The sequence below is a fragment of the Podarcis raffonei genome, chromosome 13, assembly GCF_027172205.1.
Source record: "Podarcis raffonei isolate rPodRaf1 chromosome 13, rPodRaf1.pri, whole genome shotgun sequence".
In the NCBI taxonomy this organism is placed as follows: domain Eukaryota; kingdom Metazoa; phylum Chordata; class Lepidosauria; order Squamata; family Lacertidae; genus Podarcis; species Podarcis raffonei.
This window is the reverse complement of record NC_070614.1, coordinates 39,457,384-39,480,042: the sequence shown is the minus strand read 5'-3', so window position 1 is coordinate 39,480,042 and position 22,659 is coordinate 39,457,384. Positions and strand designations below refer to the sequence as shown.

Below are 22,659 nucleotides of genomic sequence, written 5' to 3'. Positions count from 1 at the left end.
CTTTTCACATGTACTATTGGCAAGCCAGGTGTCCTCCATTTTATATTTTTTGCGGCTGGTGTAGAACCTGACATTTGTCCCTATTGAAATCAATTTTGTTAGTTTGTTACGGTCATCTGGAATCCTGATTCTGTCTTCAGCGGCATGGCTACCTGTCCCAGTTTGGCGTCATCGGCAGATTTGATTAGCATCCTCTCAATACCTTCGTCCAAGTCATTTATAAAGATGTTGAACAACAATTATGGTGCTTGAGTTCCCTAAATCTATATTCCTTCCGTCTCAGACTTGGAAAAAAATATATTCTTGGGCTCAGAAGCAAGTTGAATTCAAGTGTCCACTAGCCGTATCTAAATATATATGTGTGTTCACTTATCTGATAATAACAGAAGGATGCATTTCCTTCTGGAAGACCCTCTTTCCCCTACTCACAAGCCTGCAGTTGTATATGTGCTCCATCTCAGCCTCTGCAGGTCTGCCCTGTTCTGCCTCTGAAACATTCAACCCTCTTACATTACAAGGAATTCCATCACCTAGCAACTGGGCTCTGGAAGCATTCCCATGGCAACTGCATCCCTGGCAGTTGGCTACCAATTGAAGGAGCATCTTGGTTGCATCCTACCCCCACAGGACAGGGCTTGAAAGGGAAGGAAGGGGCTGATGGTTTGTATCTTAACAGAGCTCAAGGGCCATTTCAGCATAGAAAATGGGAGGTGTGAAGGTGAAGTCCCCTGAATAGGAAGGGCATTTGCCACTAAGCCATATTGTATTTCCACTTGCTCAATTTCCAGGCCACCACCTTCGTATTCAGTGAGAGAGTCCTGTCCATTAAATGTGGGCTGCAGAGGCATTGCTAGAGGGTGCCTCCAAAAAAAATTCCCCCTTTTCCTTTTTTAAAAAAAACAACAACTTTGTTTACAGGGCAGCTGGGAATGCTGTAAAGTATAGCATTGGTAAGACCCCAGGCACTTGCCCTCTTTTTAATTCGTTCAGAGGCAGTACTTTGTGGTAGCATATGCGAATTTGTGTCATTGGGATGTAGCTACCTGGCTGAGCATACGAGGTCACGGGTTCAATGTCACAAATCCAGGTAGGACTTGCAGAAGTTACGCCCTGCCTGAAACCCTGCAAGCCATGCTGCCAGTCAGTGTAAACAGTACTGAACTAAATAGACCTGACTCACAAGAGCAGCTTCCTAAGCCACCTAGCAAACACCCTTAGTACATCAAACTCCCACTTAATATTGGGCACAGTGGAGTCAGCTGACAAAATCCAGCACTTTAGAATTACTTTATCTGTGTAGGTATGTGGAATGGAAGGGAGCGCTGTCTACCTTTCCCAGTTAAAGCAGTGCACTCGTTGGTGCCCTGCCCTATCTCCCGCTTACCATACAGTCCTGGCTCAGGATTAGTTGCAGGCTACATGGTTTCCAGAAGTGCACTAGGGGCTACATCAAGTTTGCGATTGTCCCTGAGAGTGCCTCCTCCCATCAGTCAGTCCCTCTTACCCTGTTTCTGCATTTTTAGTCGCGGACACGTGCACACACAAAGCAAGCAGAAAATTGGCAGTACTCTACTCATATCACATTTGCAAGCAAGGGGGGGGGGAGGTATGTGGACTTACATCTTAATTCACAGCACTAGTCATAAAAAAGAGAGAAGCTTGTGGGTACTGCCTGCTTTAAGAACAAAAATTGTCCTCAGGGAAGGCAGAAGTCTGTAACTTCTTTCTTTCTGTAACTCTGCTTTCTCCCAATACAATAGTCTGCACCTGCTGGTTAAAGGAAGGGCAGATCTTGTGTTTTCCCAAGGAGCTCTGCGTTGCCTGCAAAATTTCAGTGATGGGTATTTTTTGAGTCATGAAGCTGAGAAGGTTTGGGCCTAGTCATGGGTGACCACCCTTATGCCACCTTGTGTTCTGTGATGGGATACAAATGTAAGAAAATAATATTAAGAAACAAAAGCAACAACAAATTGCTTCAGAGACAGGTCCAGAAGCCTTTGAAAGCCGCACTTACTGCAAATATGAACTTATGCTAACTTACTTTTTTACGGGGACACCAGAAATGAAGACTTATGATCTTTCTCCCCAATATATTTAAAGTTTTTTTTATCCCATCCTTTGATAATTAAACAGGAATCTAAGACAGTGTACATTCTAAAATGTCAATCTAAAATACATGATAGCTAAATGACAAATTGTGTCCTCAACCAGCCGTAGATGGGAACAGTTTAGAGTGGCTGGATCTCTCACGGTTGTGGCTGGCATCCATCCATCTCAAAAGACAATGGAGTGCACTTGCAGGGGTGAATTTCTCAAAGCCATTTCAAAAGCCATGAAGTGCCTGAGGAAACAAGCTAATCTTTAAAAGGTAAAGGGTAAAGGGACCATTAGGTCCAGTCGTGACCGACTCTGGGGTTGCGGCGCTCATCTTGCTTTATTGGCCGAGGGAGCCAGCGTACAGCTACCGGGTAATAATAATAATAATAATAATAATAATTTTATTTATACCCCACCCTCCCCAGCCAAGGCCGGGCTCAGGGCGGCTTACAAGCAATAATAAAAACAAGTTGAATGATTACAACTTAAAAACAAAATTAAAATACAACATTAAAATAATGAAACATTAAAATATTAAAATGTAGCCTCATTGCAGGAGGAGAAGGAAAAGAAAAAAGAGAGGGAGGGAATCAAACTGGCTCCAAGCCAAAGGCCAGGCGGAACAACTCTGTCTTACAGGCCCTGTGGAAAGAAATCAGATCCTGCAGGGCCCTGGTCTTATGAGAGAGAGCGTTCCACCAGGCCGGAGCCAGAGTTGAAAAGGCCCTGGCTCTGGTTGAAGCATGTGGCCAGCATGACTAAGCCGCTTCTGGCGAACCAGAGCAGCACACGGAAACGCCATTTACCTTTCCGCCAGAGCGGTCCCTATTTATCTACTTGCACTTTGACGTGCTTTTGAACTGCTAGGTTGGCAGGAGCAGGGACCGAGCAACGGGAGCTCACCCTGTGGCAGGGATTCGAACTGCCGACCTTCTGATTGGCAAGTCCTAGGCTCTGTGGTTTAACCCACAGCGCCACCCGCGTCCCAAGCTACGGTAATCTTTACCTGGTGTTAAATTTTTCAGCAAGCAGGCAAGCAGAAAAGCAGAGATTTACATCATTGAAATGTCTCTAGTCAGAAAGCCCCCACTGCTGGTAAGATGAAAGCCCTCAGCCTTAGGCCTCCTTAAATGATCTCAGTCACCGGAGAGATTCATGTGAGAATAAATGGCAAGCAATGGGCTCATCTTTTTTTTTATTGCGTTCATTGCATTTATATTTCACTTTCTTCTCCAAGGAACTCAAGGTAGTGTACATGGTTTCCCCTGACCCCATTTAATCCCCACAACAATATTGTAAGGCAAGTTAGGCTGAGAGGCAGTGGTTGGCCTCAAGTTACCCAGTGACCTTCATGGCTGAGTGGGGATTTGAACCCAGGTACTAATCCAACCTTCTAACCACTAACACTGTGCTGATCTTCCCATAGTATTAACGATGCATGTTGTGGATACATGTCTCAAGTTCAAAATCATGTGTTCCAGCAATTCAGTGAAGGATAAAAGATACTCTAGCTCAGAATCATCATCTTCAGGCCCGGTAGAGAGAAACAACAATAGCTCCGGTTCGTGCTCTGGATAGAAAAGTCAAGCCTCATGGCCCAACAACTGCTTCTGAAATGGATTCTTTCAGCCGCTGTTTGCTCCTACTTCTTTTTATCACCAATTACACATTCCTTTCTCTGCCCAGTGTCCATCTTTCTCTCTCTTTCTTAGATCCAAAATGGAAGAGAGCTGTCGCACCCCCAGGAACAGCCCTCCTCAGGACGATAAAGCTGCCCCAACTGGCTTTGCACCCAGAATATCGGAAGCCATGGCTGAGTACTTGGTGAACACTGTGGCCGGCACTGCCAAAATGGTCCAGGCTTCTGTGGAAGCGCAAAAGTCTGCTCAGGTACCTGAGCCCAGGCTCTAGGAATAACCAGTATTAGAGAGACTGAATGAGAGAAATAATTCTCTTGCTCAAAACTCCCAATATCATTTCTCAGCCTTTGCACACAGAGAGTACACTGGGAGTTAGGCTGAAGCAGGCTTCCTCAGACTTGTCCCTCCAGATGTTTTGAGACTACAATTCCCGTCATCCCTGGCCACTGGTCCTGCTAGCTAGGGATCATGGGAGTTGTAGGCCAAAAACATCTGGAGGGGCACATTTGAGGAAGCCTGGCTGAAGGATAGTTTCTAGCCCAAGACACCCAACCTTGGGCTGAGGGGTGATTTGAACCCTGATCCCTCACACACATATTCTAACACTGGCTCCATCCAATGCCCTGAACACTTAACAAACTTCAGGGTTCATTGGGGGAAGTAATGCGCTTTAAATGTATGGTGTGTGTACACAGCCACTGTGACAGGTGTGTGACAACCAACCTTTTTGCTGCTTGTGTCAAGGGGGGGTGCTTTTACACTGTGTCGCCCATTTTGTGGAAGGAGATCAGGCAAACACCCAACAATAGGGTGCTTTCACAGACAGTTAAAAGACGTTTCCTTTTTCTTGGGCATTTCCCGATTGTTTTGTTGTTGTTGTTGTTCAGGCTGTTGGAGTTGCTGCAATTATATGAGTATGTTGGCGTTTCAGTGGTTATTTATGGGTTTTAATAGTTTTTGCGTATTATGGACTTCTTTGAGATTTGGAAGCTTATAAATGAAAAGATATGTAAGATTTGTAAATAAATCAGTATGTAAGATTTAAAAATAAATGAATAAAATTGTCATTTATAAAAGACCCATGGCACAGTTAAGAGTGACAAAAATGAGCTCTTTTTATAGCAGTTTTATGTAGGAATCTTTTGTATCTGGGGCCTAGCATGGCTTCTAGAGACAATTGTGTGGGGCTCAAGGCCTGCATAGCTGTGACTTGTCCCCTCTGCCTTCTCTCCAGCTCGCTTGTTTCCATGCAGAGCAGTCCCTGGCCCAGGCCCGGCTGAGCTACATGGCAGCCCGGGGGTTGGCCGAGCGACTCTTGGGGTTCCTGAACCCCCCTGACTACCAAGGGCTCTTCCAGCTCCTGACAGAACCTCCGCTACCCTATTCTGAATTCTGCACCATCATCCGACGTACAGAAAATGGTCAGTATCAATATCCCTGTTGCTGAGAGTTTGTTTTCTGCCTGGACACCCGTCATCTCTGTCACTGTCCATCTGGGTCCTGCCAACTCCCTCAGTAGCCCCGCCCATTCTTATGGGGGTCACACCCACTGACCCCCCCATATCTTCACCTACTTCAACTTCTGCATGAAGCTAAGAATTCAGTGGGTGTGGCCTCCATAAGAATGGGCGGGGCTACTGAGAGAGTAGGCAGAGAGTGTGGCACAGTGAATGGAGCAACAGAGCCTTTTTGTGGGTGGCCCCTCAACTGTGGCATATACAGTGGTACCTCGGTTTAAGAACAGTCCTGTTTTTGAACGATTCGGTTTATGAACTCTTGAAAACCGGATGTAGTGTCCCGGTTTGAGAACTTTACCTCAGTCTGAGAATGGAATCCGAATGGTGGAAGGGCACTGGCAGTGGGAGGCCTCATTAGGGAAAGCGCGCCTCAGTTTAAGAACGGATTTCCGGAACGGATTAAGTTCGTAAACCGAGGTACCACTGTACCCTCCCCGAGGAGGCCTGCCTGGAGCTCTTGTTGCTAGAATTATTATTGCTCACCATATTTCTCACTTGACCATGCTATTCCAAGGCAGGTTACAAGAGCTTTAGAAATACAATATTAAAATGTTAAAATTAATTACAGTCAAGCGAATATGGTGGGTCCTACCATTTAGGGCCTAGCAGAAGTCTTATTTCTGTTTTCCCAGGTTTCTTTTTAAAGAGCTGCTAATGTTACCATTTTTAATTTAGCGCAGTTTAATTTTGTCCTCTCCTTCAATGGGCTGCTGCTGTTTTAGTTTGCTGTAATAACTTGTGGGCAATAATAATAATAATTAATTAATTGCCATCTTTATTTATTTTCTTACTTTTGCTTCTTGAGGGGCTGGGAGCTGGAGGCACTGTCATACAGTGGTTCCGCTCCTTCCTCCTGGGCCGTGTTCAGAAAGTGGTGGTGGGGGATGAGTGTTCAGACCCCTGGGCTCTCACTTGTGGGGTGCCTCAGGGTTCTGTCCTCTCCCCCATGCTTTTCAACATTTACATGCAGCCACTGGGAGAGATCATCAGGAGGTTTGGGCTGGGTGTTCATCAGTATGCGGATGATACCCAGCTCTACCTCTCTTTTAAATCAGAACCAGTGAAGGCGGTGAAGGTCCTGTGTGAGTGTCTGGAGGCGGTTGAAGGATGGATGGCGGCTAACAGATTGAGGTTGAATCCTGACAAGACAGAAGTACTGTTTTTGGGGGACAGGAGGCGGGCAGGTGTGGAGGGTTCCCTGGTCCTGAATGGGGTAACTGTGCCCCTGAAGGATCAGGTGCGCAGCCTGGGAGTCATTTTGGACTCACAGCTGTCCATGGAGGCACAGGTCAGATCTGTGTCCAGGGCAGCTGTTTACCAGCTCCATCTGGTACGTAGGCTGAGACCCTATCTGCCTGCGGACTGTCTCGCCAGAGTGGTGCATGCTCTGGTTATCTCCCGCTTGGACTACTGCAATGAGCTCTACGTGGGGCTACCTTTGAAGGTGACTTGGAAACTACAACTAATCCAGAATGCGGCAGCTAGACTGGTGACTGGGGGCAGCCGCCGAGACCATATAACACCGGTCTTGAAAGACCTACATTGGCTCCCAGTACGTTTCCGAGCACAATTCAAAGTGTTGGTGCTGACCTTTAAAGCCCTAAACGGCCTCGGCCCAGTATACCTGAAGGAGCGTCTCCACCCCCATCGTTCTGCCCGGACGCTGAGGTCCAGCACCGAGGGCCTTCTGGTGGTTCCCTCATTGCGAGAAGCAAAGCTACAGGGAACCAGGCAGAGGGCCTTCTCGGTAGTGGCGCCCGCCCTGTGGAACGCCCTTCCAGCAGATGTCAAAGCGATAAACAACTACCTGACATTCAGAAGACATCTTAAGGCAGCCCTGTTCAGGGAAGTTTTTAACGTGTGATATTTTACTGTATTTTTGGTTTCTATGGAAGCCGCCCAGAGTGGCTGGGGAGGCCCAGCCAGATGGGCGGGGTATAAATAATAAATTATTATTATTATTATTATTATTATTATTATTATTATTATTACTGCCTTGCCAGCAGCTCTGCACATGTAAATTTGTGTTGAAGGTGCAAGATATATAAATCATTAAAGAAAGCCCCCCCACTCATTACTCCTGCCTTGCAGCACTCCTGCACCCTGTTCTGAAGTGCAAGCCAGGATTCCCAGCCAGACGAGAACCCAGCCCAGGCTCTGAATTCACCTGTCCGTGAGTGACCTTGTGGGAGGCCCTTGTGGGGCAAACCCATCATTTTAACGTTGGGGAGAGCGTGGTGCTGCTAACGCCAAGGTTGCAGGTTCATTCCCTGTATGGGTTGGCTGAATATTCCCACATTGCAGCGGGTTGGACTAGATGATGATCCTCAGGGTCTTTTCCAACTCTACAATTCCACACTTTATATATATATATGCTTTTATTTCCATGCTCCTCTTTCCAGACCAGATCTTAGTGATGATGGCCTTCAAGGAGGGGGTCATGACTTCCGGTGCTTCATATCCTCTTGTGCCTGTGAAAGAGTGAGTGATATGCGTCCCCTGTGGTCTTCAACCTAAAAGTTTTGATGAGCAGGGGCTGGTTGTAATCTGCCCTCTGACGAGAGGAAGGCATTCAGCACATGCTGTGATGCATTACAGCTTTGAAGCCAAGGGTCTAGGCTTGCGGCCATTGGCATAGCCGAGGGGCGGCAGGGAGGGGCAGCTGCCCCCCCATAATCAATAAAAATCAATAAAAATACACAGCAAACTGAGGTTCTGCCCCCCACCTAACAGGAGGTCTGCCCCTCCCTAACAAAAACCCTAGCTATGCCCATGCTTGCAGCCACGTCAGAATATTTTTTAAATGTAGTGCTCAGAGGTGGTTTTATTTATTTTTATATATATATATATATATATATATATATATATATATATATATATAGTAATATTTATTAAAAGTTTAAGAATTACAGAAAGAAGAAAAAAACAAGGTTAAACAAAACAAAACAATACATTACAATACATTAAAAAAACACTACTTATCTTAACAAAACAGAAACAAAAACAGAAGAAATTAAAAACACATCCAATATTTCCATATCTTATCCTTCATTTACTTGTTTCATCGACCTCCTCGCACCTCCCTTTTTTGTATTCTAGTTCAGTTAGCTATTTCCGCAAATCCTTTCCATCGTTCTCAGTTTTTGTCCTATAATTTATCTTAACACAATCTAACCTTACTTTTCCCCCCTTTGACCCATTAACAATCTATTTTTACTTAATTCTTTATAACATTTCTGCTAAAGCCTATAACTTCATTCCAGCATCCTTCTAACATTCATTAATTTTGCAATGTTTCTGTAAATAGTCTTTAAATTTTTTCCAATCTTCTTCCACCAACTCTTCTCCCTGGTCTCGGATTCTGCCAGTCATTTCCGCCAGTTCCATGTAGTCCATCAACTTCATCTGCCATTCTTCCCGGGTGGGTAAATCTTGTGTCTTCCAATGCTTTGCGATAAGTATTCTTGCTGCTGTTGTTGCATACATAAAAAAAGTTCTATCCTTCTTTGGCACCAATTGGCCGACCATGCCCAGGAGAAAGGCCTCTGGTTTCTTCAGGAAGGTATATTTAATACCTTTTTCATTTCATTATAGATCATCTCCCAGAAAGTCTTAATCCTTGGTCATGTCCACCAAAGGTGAAAGAATGTACCTTCATTCTCATTACATTTCCAACATTTATTATCGGGCAAATGGTAAATTGTTGCAAGCTTGACTGGTGTCATGTACCACCTGTAGATCATTTTCATTATATTCTCTCTTAAGGCATTACATGCCGTAAACTTCATACCTGTGGTCCATAACTGTTCCCAGTCAGCCATCATAATGTTATGTCCAACATCTTGTGCCCATTTAATCATAGCAGATTTAACCGGTTCATCCTGAGTGTTCCATTTCAACAGCAAGTTATACATTCTTGACAAATTCTTAACTTTGGGATCTAACAATTCTGTTTCCAATTTTGATTTTTCCACCTGGAAGCCAAGTTTTTTGTCCAAATTATATGCCTCCATTATTTGATAGTAATGGAGCCAATCTCTCACACTATTTTTTAATTTTTCAAAGCTCTGCAGGGAGCCAGTCCTCTAGTTACCCAAATTTGGTCAATTCTTGTCCATGTCATTTTGGCCTCAGAGAAGAAAGTTCCCTCTCTTCCCAGAGGGTTCTTCATTCTCCAGATGTCAACTAAATCCATATTGTCAGTCATGTCAAAGAAGGTTTTTAGTAGTCTACCATCCTTGGTAACTACCTGTCTCTGTGCCTTGTCCATATTTGTAGACACCACTCCATTCATGTCTCCCATCAAAATCATATTGTAATCCATATAGTCCATCAGAGTCTCATGTAACTTCTTAAAAAATTCCGATTTTCCTTCATTTGGTGCATAAATGCCTACTATCAAAAATTTCTCTCCTTGTGATTGAATTTCGATTGCGACAAATCTTCCTTGGTCATCTTTAAATATAAATTTCAGTGATAGGCTCTCCTTTGCATAAAGGACTACTCCTCTTTTTTTGACTTTATCTGATGAAATGAATTCATGGCCCAATCTTTTATTACTCAATACCTTCCTGTGTAGCCTTATCACATGTGTTTCTTGTAGACAAATCAAGTCCAATTGTTCTTTTTTCAATAAATGAAAGACTCTCCGCCTTTTTTCCGGGGAGTTCAGTCCATTCACATTCCAGCTTAATACTTGCAGTGCCATGATGTAATTACTCTGATTTTCTTCCAACTGCGCCCAATGCTTGCTCTTCTTCTGTTGGTGCTGTTGGTGTCACATTCACTGGGCGGTCCAGTCCAAAGGATAATGTTGCTCTATCCAGTATTCCTCTATTTACTGATCCTCTGTCCGATGCTCTTTGCTCTAGTCCTCTGTCTGGTGATCTTTTGTCTGATGCTCTTGGCTCTTTTCCAAGTTCCTTCTGCAGATCTTCTTCGTAGTTATTCAAAAACTTTACTTTATCCTCTACTGATCTTATTTTTATTTTCCTTCCTTTGAAACTGAAGGTTAGGCCTTGGGGAAATTCCCACCTGAAGATGATTTTATTCCTTCTCAGCAGGGCAACCAAATCTCCATAATTGGACCTAAAGTCCAAAAGATGTTTCAGGATGTCTTTAAATATTTCCACTCTTGACTGCTGTACTACCAAGGTCTTCTGGTAGTGCCAACCCAAAATTTTATCTCTCTCTTCTTTGGATCGGAGGGTAATCAAACAGTCTCTTACTCTATTCTTCTCTTTCTTCCCTCCTCTTCCAAGTCTAAAGGCCCTCTCGATTCTAAATTCCTCTTGTTCCAAATCCAAATCCCAAAAGTCTGCAAATTCCTGCGTGAGAAAGTCTATCAGACTGTCCTTCTCCAGTTCAGGTACAGCTCTGATCCTCAAATTCGTCTGTTTTTCCTTGAGCTCAATCATAGAAAGCGTCGACTTGTGGTCCTCAAGTTGCCTCTGTAGGTCTGGGACTCTTTCTGTTTCCAGTTGTGTTACCTTAACTTCCACGGCAGCAACTTTTTCCCTGGCTTCCTCTGCGGTCTGTCGAATCGAAGTAGATTCCTGTATCAGTTTCTCGATGGTTTCTGTGTTGGCATTCACCTTTTGTCCCAAATTATTTAAACTTTCTGTGTTTTGATCAATTTTAGTAGATGCAGCATCCACTTTCTTATTTAGCTGTTCCAATGAGTCATTTATCTTACTTAATGCAAGCGCTAAAGCCTCTTCTGATAACATTCCTCTTGGATTAGAATGTGTTAGTACAGCCGCAGATGACGCAGAAGGGCCGGATGTTGACGTTCTTCGCTGCCAAGACTTCCCAGACCTTGTTGTTTTGTCTGGGATTGAGGAATCTATTTTTTCTTTTCCATCTGCCATAACACTTAAGAAATCCAAGGTCAGTCCCACAGTTTTATCTTGCAGCTGGAAAATTCCCCTGATCCAACTCTTGTAACAGTTTCAGAAGCTTCCTCTAGGGGGAAACAGTTGCTATTTGTATTTGTATTAATCCATAATAACGCCTTTTAAGACACAGTTCAAACAATAAAGTTAGCTTCAATTTTCAGCTACTTTTCCTCCTTTTTAAGATCAGAAGAGGACAGCTAAAAACAATGTATCTCTCTTATTCAGCTAGCTGTCAGTGAGCGGTCTATTCACAGTCAATGCACGTTCCAAAATATGGCAGTCTTATTGGCAGCCCGTTCCCAGGTTCTGAGCGGTGGAATTTTAACTTCCTTCCCTCTCTCTTGCAGGTATATACGGTCCAAAACTTCCCCCCTCTTCTCCTGCTTCCAAGGGGGGTGTTCACTATTTTTTAGTGCTGGAAAATTAGTCCTTTCCAATAGGCTTTCCAAGACTTTAGCTTGCAGCCTCTTTGCTTTAATCTATTTACAAAAGTGGAAGGCGGACTTCCTGTTTTGAGCCTCCCCGCTTCGGTACCAAATTAAGTCTTTTTTTCTTTAAGAACTTCCAATTTATTCTACTCACGGGTAGTTGCTTTTAGAATCAGATTGTCCACAGGAAAAAATCAGCGCTCTCCGGCAACGGCTATGCGGCTTCGCTCCGTGGAAGAAGCAGTTGATTCAAAGCACCGCGCCACTCACCCCACTTCGCTCCGGATCCCCGAAACCAGGTTTCCCCGCGAGTAGGGGAGGCGCAAAAGGTGCCCGCCGAATCCCACGTTCACAGGCTTCACCCGCCTGTGATTTTTGAGGGGTCTCCGCCTTCGCCGTGGCAGCCAGACCCAGTTTCCACAGAGCAAATTCCTCCCGATCAGAGGAATTCCGCCATTACCAAAGGCGCTAACCCGGAAGTCTCGGAGGTGGTTATATATTATGACCACAGCAGATGGGGAGGTGCAATTTAACCATTTGCTCCTCAACTGTGTTCTTGACAGAAATTAGCAATAAAAAAGAGGGTGGTTGATGTCTCTGTGAGGGGAGAGGGCAGGCCAGGTGCCACAGGAGCAAGCTCTGGGTTCTCTTTTTTCCCTGTCTGCCTTCCTAAAAACCCTCCCCACAGAGCAGTTGTTGGTACTTTCAAATTTAAACAGAGATTTCCAGATCCAGAGACCACCAGATCCAGAGACCAGAAAAGTGCCAGGGGCCAGGTGGCAGCAGAGCGTATGCGTCTCTCACCTGTGTTATGTAATAACTCTGTATAAACAGGCATTTGGCTGAGCAAACAATCTATGGCCTTTTTAATGCATTTGCGGGATAGGGTGACTGGCTTTCCGCCCTTTTGTTGTGATATGTATTTTGTGTTTCCTTTTGTATTTTATGCTGTAAACTGCCCTGTGATCTTTGGATGGAGGGTGGTATATAGATTTAATTATCACTGTTAATAATAAAGGGCAAGGTCAGCTGTGGGCTCTGAGCCCGGCAAAGCTGGCCTCAGGCCTGACAGCTGAGTGAGGTGGGTGGGGCTTAATCTGAAGTAGGAGGGGCTAAGGGGAATCAGGAAGTAACAGGAAGCAAAAAATAATAATATATTTAGGAGACCACTGTAAGCAGATGAAAACATTAGCAGGGTTTTAATTACACTTGTAATGTAACAAACACTATGGACAACATGAAGAGGTATAAAATATGGATTGTGAAATAATACAAAGTTGAAAATGTTGACAGTAGGACCCAGGGAGGGGATGGTGGGAAGTCTGGAGATTCCGAGAAATCTCTAAATACGAATACGTACTTGGTACTGTTGTATCTTTACATTTGTAAAACCAAATATATATTTTTTAATGGAAATATCAGGAAGCACTATGGAGATCCTATGAAATAGTGAGGAGGGGCCCAATAAGAGGGGGGAGAGGGGTTGCTTCTGGGTCCCCCCTTCCATCCTTCCCTTTTCTCCCACAGCAGGATGTGGACTGCACAGAGGAAGAGGAGGGTCTGTCTCTGCAGATTCGAGGGCGAAACCCCTCACGCCATAAGCAAGTACGTGCCCTCAAACCGCTGTTTCGTATCATTATAGAAATTGGGGTTGGCTTTTGCAGCCCGGCTCCCCACCAAGCAACTTTGGATCCCTTGAGGTCCGCTATTGGTCAGAGAAATAAATGGAGACATTAATCACATATAAGAAAGCAAGGCTGGATGCTGAGCCTGATCCTTATGGATCAGTTGCAACAGGATCTCCCCCTCCCACAACAGAGAGAAGAAGAAGGGCCCCAAACAAAGTGGGAGCTACTTTTGAAACTTGTGTCCAGCCACCTTGGCAAGAAAGACACAAAACGTTGTAGAAGGAGGGGCTGCCCGGTGAAAGTGGGGCATGTGTAATTTGCATGGTTTCTTATTTATCAGTCATGACACTTTGTGAATTGCTTGTCTCCATTCTGTCATTCATATTCCTGACACATTTAACCATCCCTGTCTCCTTTCTCCTCTGGGACACATTATTCTTGCCCCTGCTCAAACCTCCCCACTTTGATACTCAAAAGACCTCCATTTGACAGGTCTCAGCTTCTATTGACAAGCCACCCAAACTGCAGATTTATGCCATGCTGCAGCCCATTGAGGAGTTTGCAAGTTTCCTGGCTACAGAGGTGGCTGCCAGCAGGGGCCGTTATGGACCAAGCATGGCTCGTCTGCCCCCCCTTTCATTTCTAAACTAGAAGGTGCTGGAGTTCTGGCCTGGGAACCTATTTTTCCTAAGGAATATGGCATTTGGGAAGCTGCCTGTGGTCGCTAACTTGTGAGCGAGAGATTCTGCATGTGCTCAATGGCACTGCCCTTCTGTGGCTCCCACTAAAGAACCAGAGGGGTCTTGTGTGGTACTTTAAAGCCTGAATTTTGTGGCATAAGCTTTTGTGAACTAGCAGCCACTATACCAAATGCAGGAAATGTATCCTCAGTAGGCAGATAGAAATATACTGTGTCAACGTGACAGGCCCTACCTCTTCCATTTAATGGCTTTTGGGTCCCACCCCTAAATACGGGGGGGGGGTGTCTTTCCCTCTGTACCTGTGTCTGCCTAACCTGCCAGGTAAGGACAGCTCCTCCTGCTCTAGTCTGTGAAAACTGATGTGGTAATGAATCTGTCTGTTTTCAAAGTGCCACAAGGCCTTCTGTTGTTTTTGCTGCAAACCCTAACATGGGTCATCTCTCGAATTTGTTACTACTAGTAGTATGTTTGTTGGAAGCTTGGGCTTCGACTCCCAAGACTGAAAAATGACTTTGAAGATGCCCAGACATTTCCTCAGTCCTATTTGCTTTCTTCCCTTACCAGGTGGAGACTGTGCTTCTGGAAGATCAGATGGGGTATGTGACCCAGCGCCGGCCCCGACGGTCCCCCTCGGCTGGCGTGGAGGGGCTTTCTCCCCTAGTATCTGAGCAGGACCTCAACACCATTCAGGTATTGACTCTCTGGGCATAAGGCACCAGGGGAAATTGGAGAGGACAGGTGGTAGAGGCAAGAGGAGCAGGATTTGTTTGTTTGATGTATATTTATTACATTTATGTACAATCTTTCCCCCCCCCAAGCAGCTCAAGGTGGTGTACTTGGTTCTTCCCTCCCATTCCCCCCCCTCACAGCAACCCTGTGAGGTAGGCTAGACTGAGAGGCAGTGACTGGCCCAAGATCACCCAGTGAGCTTCATTGGCTGAGTCAGGATTTGAACCTTGGTCTCCCAGGTCCTAGTCCAACACTTTAAAGTCTGTTATACTACAAGGACTTACAAATCTACTGGTACTGCTTTTCCTGGCATAGGGATGCAGTGATGGGAACATTGTCATCAGCTGATCTCTGCTTTTCTAAGCAGACAAAGAGAGACTGGACAGGAGACCATGTGGAAGGGAGGGAGGGAGGACAGCCTGCCAGGCCCCATCCACAACTTGTGAGTCACAACTCCAGACAAGAAGCAGGGTGCCCCTAGGGTTACATTGATTATACCACAAAGCAAACAGACTTTTAACTGGAGTCCTTAAAGCTGTGAATAATTGCTTGACAGTTTGCGAGGCAACAAATAGTGACACCAGTGGATCTTTTCTGCAAGCTGCGGAAGGTTGCATTTGTAGATGCAAATCTAGGGTTTCCCCATTTTATCCCCAGAACAACCCTGCGAAATAGGCTATGCCGACAGCAACTGTTACTGGCCTCCAGGTCATCCTGCAAGCATCATGCTTTGTTGTGGATGTGAATCCAGCTCTCCCTAGTCCAACACACTGGTTGCCATATTTCATAGTTATGCAAAAGCAAGAATTTCAGCAGATGTGGGTCTTTGCATTCCTGCAAGCCACAATCTCTTCTTCTATGGAGCCTCCCTCTCTTTTTCCTGTCCTCAGCCCAACCAGTGCAGAATGCACCCAAGTATCAGCTGTGACTCCTGCCCACATCCAGGCTGAGGGAGGAGGGAGAAAGAAGAGGATTTCCCTCATGCGTGGGACTATAGAACACTCCATTTTTCTTATTTTCAGAAATTCTGAAACGTTTAGCATCACCACACTCCAGTCCACTGGCGCCGACTCCATGGGGCCTGAGGGGGCTCGAGCCCCCTCAATAATTTGTTTGGGGGGGCTCAGCCCCCCCAATAATCTCAGGCGCCCCTCCAGCAGAGCGCCGCCGCCGTCCCCCGCCTCCTCCCCACCTGCTCCCTCTCCAGCCAGCCAGCCAGCCGCGCGCCCTAGCCGGAGAGCCCCGCGAGATTAGGGAATCCCCGGGCGGGGGCTCCTGCCTCGCTGCTTCGCGAGAACAGGGGAATCCCAACCGGCCACGCCTCCCAGCCAGCCAATCGGCTGGCTGGGGGGCGTGGCTTGCCCTATTTAGGGCCGGAGCAGAGGGGGCTCGCCCTCTCTTCTCCGGCTAGCCCCCACGTTTCCCAGCTGATCCTGTCGTCGTTGGTGCCTTTTTCCTTCTATCACGTGGAGCTTAAGCGCAGCAGGCGCTGATCCTTCCGGGCAAAGCTGCAGCTGCTGTTTGCATTTTGAGCTGAAATCACTAAAGGAAATTTAATTCCTTCTGGAGTCCGAGCTCCACTTCAACTGCTAGCTTTCTGGGGCTGAAATCACTTGCAGCGCAGCTTCAGTTGCAAGCTTTCCCGGGCGGAAATCACTCGCAGCACAGGGGTGGGCTTTATTCTCATAGGTCCTTTTGTCTGAAAGTGGCTGCTTGGAATAGTTCAGCGCAGCTTTTCTCCACATCGGCTTAAGAGAGGTAAAGCCGACAGTAGCAGCTGCATCGTTGCCGGGTGAGACGCGTCCTTGTATTGTGGTATTGTGCACTGGCTGCCTCTGCGCCAAGGATCACACGTGAGTAGAAAAATCTGGGAGAGTCCAGGGGATCCTTTAGCAGCACGCCGGCTGTGAGAAGGGGCGGCGGGGTTGCTTAGTAACGATCTCTTCCTGATAGCCCTTTAAGGAGCCACGTGACCAGGGGGACGGCCGCCATCTTAATAGGGGCAATTTTTGTGGGAATATTCCTTTAAATCAGTACAGGTCTTCGACTTGAAGCATTGAAAAGGGGAGTGAGGTGTGTGCCTGGTGTGTATTGTGTAGTGTGATTTGATTTGCCGGCTCCCACAGGGTGCTGTGGGGGGGGAGCTTTTCTTCAGTGCGCCCGGGTTGAGGCTTATTGTTTCAGACACAGAGGCAGGACGCTGGCAGCCAGGAACAGGAAGTTGATAGCTGTGTTGCTTGGTAACCAGGAAGTTGCGGTCGCCATTTTGAGCTAACCACGTGGTTTGGCCCGGCGGCCATTTTAGGTGAGGCACTCTGTTGTGGGAATTGGATACTCAGTGCTCAGTGTGAGTGCTTCTGCTGTTTATTTCTCTAAAGCTAAGCACAGGAGGCCGATTTTCATAACCTTTAGGCTTTATAAGTGACAATATAGCTCAATTGGTGGATTGGAAGAGAACAAGTTATTTAAGTTAAGCATTTTAAGAGCTCATAGAGGTTTGACTCTGAGTGTTATTATATTAAAGCGCTTTAATTAGGGCTTTAGCGCTCCAAGGATATATATGCAACCCTGAAATATAATAAATTTGATTGCTTTAATAAGTGCTTGCAGTAGTCAACTTATTGCTTGATTCCAGTTGTATTTAAACTTATCGAGTGTGGATTCATTTTGGTAATTTAATTCATTTGGTTGGAACTTTAAATTCATTTTGGTTGACTAAGAGAAAGGGAAGATCAATTGCTGCTGGATTCTGATTGTATATCAATTTAATTTAATTGGTGATTAGATTCATTTGGTTGATTTAAGTCCTTTGGTTAGTTAATTACCTCATTGCCTTAGTGTGTTGTTAAGAAACAGTATTTATTATTGCAGGCCAATTTAATTACTTAATTCCGTTTAAATTAATTGGAAGTTGGTTCATTAGGCCAACTCATTTTATTTAGTGGTTACTTTAAATTTATTTGCTTGATCAGGAGCAAGGGCAGTTACTGCCCCCTGCCTACAGTACCCACCCCTTCTGTTTAAAAAACAGTTGAACGCATTATATATATATATAAATAAAATAATAATAATAATATTCAAAATAAGATAAAATAAATTTTGCTAGTTGGATTTAATTTCAGAAGGAATCAAGGGATTTAAGTGCATAAGTGATTTAATTGCTGGGGATTTTAATTGCATAAGGTTCTGCATAAGGTAGAGGCCATATAGATTATTGCAATTAATTCACTTTCGTGGTTCTTATTGGCGGAATTTGTCCTGCTTTGCCTCAGTGCCGAGTAGAGTGGAGGTTTGGGACTGCAATTTGAATGCTGTAAATAACTCTACGTGAATTTTGCTGAGGGGGCACAGTGCCTGGTTTAGCGGTGATTCTTGGCACTGGCTACTAAGCCTCTCATTCCTCCCTCTAGCTAAAAAATTATAGCCTGCAAGCAAATAAGGGTTCTTACACTGGGAATTTGTTGCCTTAATTAACAAATAAAGGTTCTCTTTCACTAGGAATTTGTTGCTTCATTAATTGATTTGGGGAAATTTTAAGTAGAGCCTTTTGGATAGAAACACAATTCTAGATATAGTTAGAGAACTAATAATAGCATATTCATTAATAATAATAATAATAATAATAATAATAATAATAATAATAATCTGGGCCTGAGCTAGCGTTAACGGGATTTGAGTCACAGCTACCGGGGTACGTTTTATTGGAATAGGCGCTGTTTAATCCTAAAGAGTAAGGTTACAGCTAAGTCAGGGCGAGATTGACTCAGCTGTCACAGCCAGCAATTTTAATTTTAAGTGGAACCTTACCCAGTGCTGACAATTCTGAGCTGGCTTGGCCGGTGCCACAGTTTAGGAACAGTGGGTCAGTGTAGATAATACTGAGCTTGGCCATCCAGCCTAGCCAGCTTCTACGTTGTGGCCGTCCCCGTCCCCTATATTTTATTCGTTTACTTTAGTCTCAGTGTATTGTGAATTAAGTTTGCAATGGATAAATTTGTAACCAAAAAGGCACGCTTGGAAGTTGATGATACTGTAAGTCAACCTCCGACAATAATTGTGTCGTCAATTGCTGCGTTGTCTTCATCCGAGAACCGTTCACAGCCGAAACCTGGACAATCCGGTAAGGGAAGATCATTTCAGAAGTCTTGGTTGATCAAATATACATGGCTAGAATATGAAGAATGTACCAAAAAAGTTTTTTGCAAAACCTGCAAAGAGGCAGATGCTAAAAATCTATTACAATTTTCTTCAAAAAAAGAAGATGCATTTATTTCCATAGGGTTTTCTAACTGGAAAAAGGCTTTGGAAAAATTCCGTCTTCATGAAAATACGTTTACGCATAAAGAAGGTGTTCTGAAACTAAATTCCATCACTAACCGAAGTGTGGCCTCCCAATTGAATGAACAGTTACATAGTGATATGAAGAAAGGCCGTTTAGCTCTTGAGACAATTTTTACTACCGTGCTATTTTTATGCCGACAAGGACTAGCAATTAGAGGGCACGAAGATGTAAACTCAAATTTTTTTCAATTGTTGGAACTCCGAAAGAATGACGTACCTGAGTTAAAAGATTGGTTTGGGCGTTCTGGGTATAAGTGGACGTCCCACGATATTCAAAACGAGATCATTGATCTACTAGGAAAGTCTGTGTTGAGAAAAGTATTGGCTTCAATCAAGAAGACTGAACATTTTTCTATTATTGTTGACGAAACAAGTGATTCTTCGCTTCACGAACAAGTGTCATTTTGTATTCGTACTGTCGATGATGATTCCTTAATTATCAACGAAGACTTTATTGGCTTATACGAGACCCCCAACACTGAATCACAAACTCTGTTTAGTATTTTAAAAGACGTATTTGCTCGTTTTGATTTGTCAATGGATAACTTAAGAGGACAGTGCTATGATGGTGCCTCGAATATGAGAGGCAAGTTCAAAGGACTTAAAAAGTTAGTTTTGGATATACAACCAAAAGCACGTTATGTGCACTGCACTGCTCACAGTTTAAACTTGGCAGTTGTAGACAGTCTCCGCCATCTTACGTCTATGAGGGATATTATGGCCTTAGCCAAGGACTTAATAAACACCGTAAGGGAATCCAACAAAAGGATGGAACTTTTCAGAAGCATACGCTGTGATAGGGCCAACGGCCAAGCTGGTCTACGACCCCTTTGCCCGACTCGATGGACTATGCGAGCTTCTAGTATCTTGAGAGTATTGAAAAACTTTGAAGAACTTCTAGAGTTTTTTGAAACATTTTCTGCAGAGGACAAAACAGAGGCAGGTTATAAATGTGCAGGCTACCTTGAGTCAATGTTACAATTCAAAACTTATTTCTTTTTACGTCTTTATTGCCATGCAATGAACCCAGTAGAGGATGTCAATGAAAAAATTCAATGCCCTCATCTAAGTGTTTCTGATCTGGAAAAAATATATGAGGGCTTGATTTGTATATTGAATGGAAGGCGTGATAGTTTTGAAGACTTTTGGGAATTGTGTTTAAAAGAAAAACCTTCACAAGTTGATGATCCTTCGCTTCCTCGGAATCGACGTATACCAAAGAAGTATGAAAACAACGAAGCCAGCTCACCGCACACTTTCAAAACCCCAAAGGAATACTACAAAGCTATTTACATTGAAGTTTGTGAAACGGTGCAATCTTGCATTACTGAGCGGTTTGCATCGACTGGATTCACACAGGTCATTGCAGTTGAACAAGAGTGCTTGCTTTTAGTAAACAGAGGTGAAACAAATTTTGAAAAATCAACTGAGTTTTTCAAAAATGACCTGGACATTGAGAGACTGCGCTTACACTTGAATATGTTAGCCGATATCGCTAATAAAAAACAACTGGTCTTAAAAAACATGCGTGATGTGAGAAAGTACATTACACAAGAGCCTGCAATTGGAGAAATGTTATGTGAAGTAGTGAAGTGCATTAAGCTTCTCCAAGTAGTTCCAATCACGACAGCAACAGCAGAACGGTCATTTAGCGCCCTTAGACGTCTGAAGTCATATCTCCGATCAACAATGGGACAGAAGCGATTGAACAACTTGGCTGTTCTTCAAGCCCATCGAGATGTTTTGGATGAATTGGATATCCGACCAGTCATCAACGACTTCATATTCAGTAATCCTGTCAGACGGTCGACATTTGCACCTTTCTAAAGACACTCTAGACACTTGGTTCTAAAGACCCAATTAAAGCCCGTTATTTACATACAGTATTACAGTATTTACATACAGTATTACGCATACTGTATTAACTTTATTAACTGTATTAAAGCATTAACTTTGAGATATTATTTTTATTTAATGAACCCTCAGCCTTATTCAAAGTAAGCTTAAATTAGCTATTTCACTTATTAATCAAAGTGCTATTACTGTGTGACAGCAATATTTTATGTTTTATTCTTTTAATGATAGTTTAGGATTTATTTAAATATCATTTCAGTCTTTTCAGAGCTATATATTCACTGCTCTGTAATAGTCTATAAGCATAATTGTTACTGTAAATTAAATTAGCTTTTTACGAAAATACCGTGCGTGTTTATGTTTTGTTTCTTTTTTCAAAGCCAAAAGGTGTTTCAGGCTTGTCGAGTTTCCCGGAGTGTGGAGTTATAGAGAGTCGAGTTTTCGGGGTTCTAATGTTGATCATATGACTCTAAAATACTTTAAAAAAACTTTAAAACTCACTAATTTTCATCTAAAATTTAGAAAACTTCCCGGGGCAGGACCCCGGTATGGGCCCCCCCAATATTTTTTATAAGTCGGCGCCCCTGCTCCAGTCACGGGTTTTTTACTAGCATGGCTGGAGGTGGATTGCCAACTTTGGGGGAAGTTGTGTTGCCAGGGATAACTTTAATTTTGGATGTGTTTCAATGAATATATGAAACGTGTAAAAGAGCAAGGTCTGTTTCCGTCTGGGAGGGTGGCAACCCTGACCCCACACTTCCAGCAGGACCAAGTCCAGAGCTGGGGAACCTTTGACCATAAATCATCACGTTCCTTGGTATAATCATAGCCACATTCTATGCCAAGTGGGAAACAGACTTTTTCAGTGTCAGGGTGGTGGAGGTGCTTGGAAACTGTGTTTTACTTCTCATTTTCTTCCTTCCCTGCACTACAGCCCCTGATCTGCTGCCCGTCCCGCCAGGGTGGGCCAGGCAAGTTCCTGAGCAAAGTGTCTCGGCGCAAGGATCCGCCTCAGCCGGAGAATTCGGACAGCGACCCCGACCAGCCAGAGGCTTTGTCTGAGGACACCTGATCAACCTGGCTCCAGACCCACTGTATTCACAAGAGAGAATAATAAACACTCCGCTTGAACCCCTCTCCCATTTCCCTCCAGGATCTGGAGGGGGAAAGGACAATGCATCTCTCGCCCATTCCATCGGAGAGAGCCAACACGGCACCCTCCCGATGTTGGTCGGCTATGGTTCCCACCATCCCTGGCCATTGGCCATGCTGGCTGGGGCTGTTGGGAGTTATAATCTGAAGGGCACCAGGTTGGCTATCCTTGCAATAATCACAGCAAGCAGAATTGGGAAGGGGAGGAAAGCTGCAAAGCATGCTGGGTTAATTGCCATAAGATGCACTCTAGGTAAACATCAGGTTCTGTCCATGAAGGGATTGAAGAACCACTCAAAGCAGCTGGCACTGCCACCTCTTCCAAAATATATTTAAATAAAATGCAAATGAACAAACAAGTTAAAACCCTGACCAGTGCATATACATGAGTGAATTCATATACTGTACAGCCTGCATATCTGTTCACAGATTAGCAAGCAAGAGGTGGTGTGGTGTAATGGACTGAGTGCTGGACTTGGGCAAGGAGTCTTGAGTTCAAATCCCAGCTGGACCCATGCTTGTGATTTTGATTTATACACACACACACACACACTGGTACCTCTGTTTTCGAACATCTCTGTTGACAAGCATTTCAGTTTTTGAACACCGTAAACCTGCAAATAAATGCTTCGGTTTTCGAATACGCCTCGGAAGTTGAATATGCCACACGGCTTC

The 22,659-nt window shown here is 44.4% G+C and overlaps 1 protein-coding gene across 3 annotated transcripts in view; it reads left to right on the top strand.

Annotated features, from left to right (window-relative positions):
* Positions 1-21,963, top strand: part of LOC128400908 (uncharacterized) — a 94,756-nt gene extending 72,793 nt beyond the window's left edge. Inside the window, exons 1-8 of one of the 3 annotated variants that reach the window (XM_053363606.1) lie at positions 486-660; positions 3,810-3,987; positions 4,972-5,158; positions 7,346-7,427; positions 7,657-7,735; positions 13,110-13,184; positions 14,473-14,598; positions 21,767-21,963. In XM_053363606.1, coding sequence (XP_053219581.1) covers positions 3,817-3,987; positions 4,972-5,158; positions 7,346-7,427; positions 7,657-7,735; positions 13,110-13,184; positions 14,473-14,598; positions 21,767-21,904 — 858 coding nt within the window. In that variant the 5' untranslated portion in view covers positions 486-660; positions 3,810-3,816 and the 3' untranslated portion in view covers positions 21,905-21,963. Of the gene's footprint in view, positions 1-485; positions 661-3,809; positions 3,988-4,971; positions 5,159-7,345; positions 7,428-7,656; positions 7,736-13,106; positions 13,185-14,472; positions 14,599-21,766 lie in introns of those variants that run through there. The other 2 variants (XM_053363604.1, XM_053363605.1) reach the window with 2 other exon arrangements.
* The last annotated feature ends 696 nt before the right edge of the window (positions 21,964-22,659 follow it).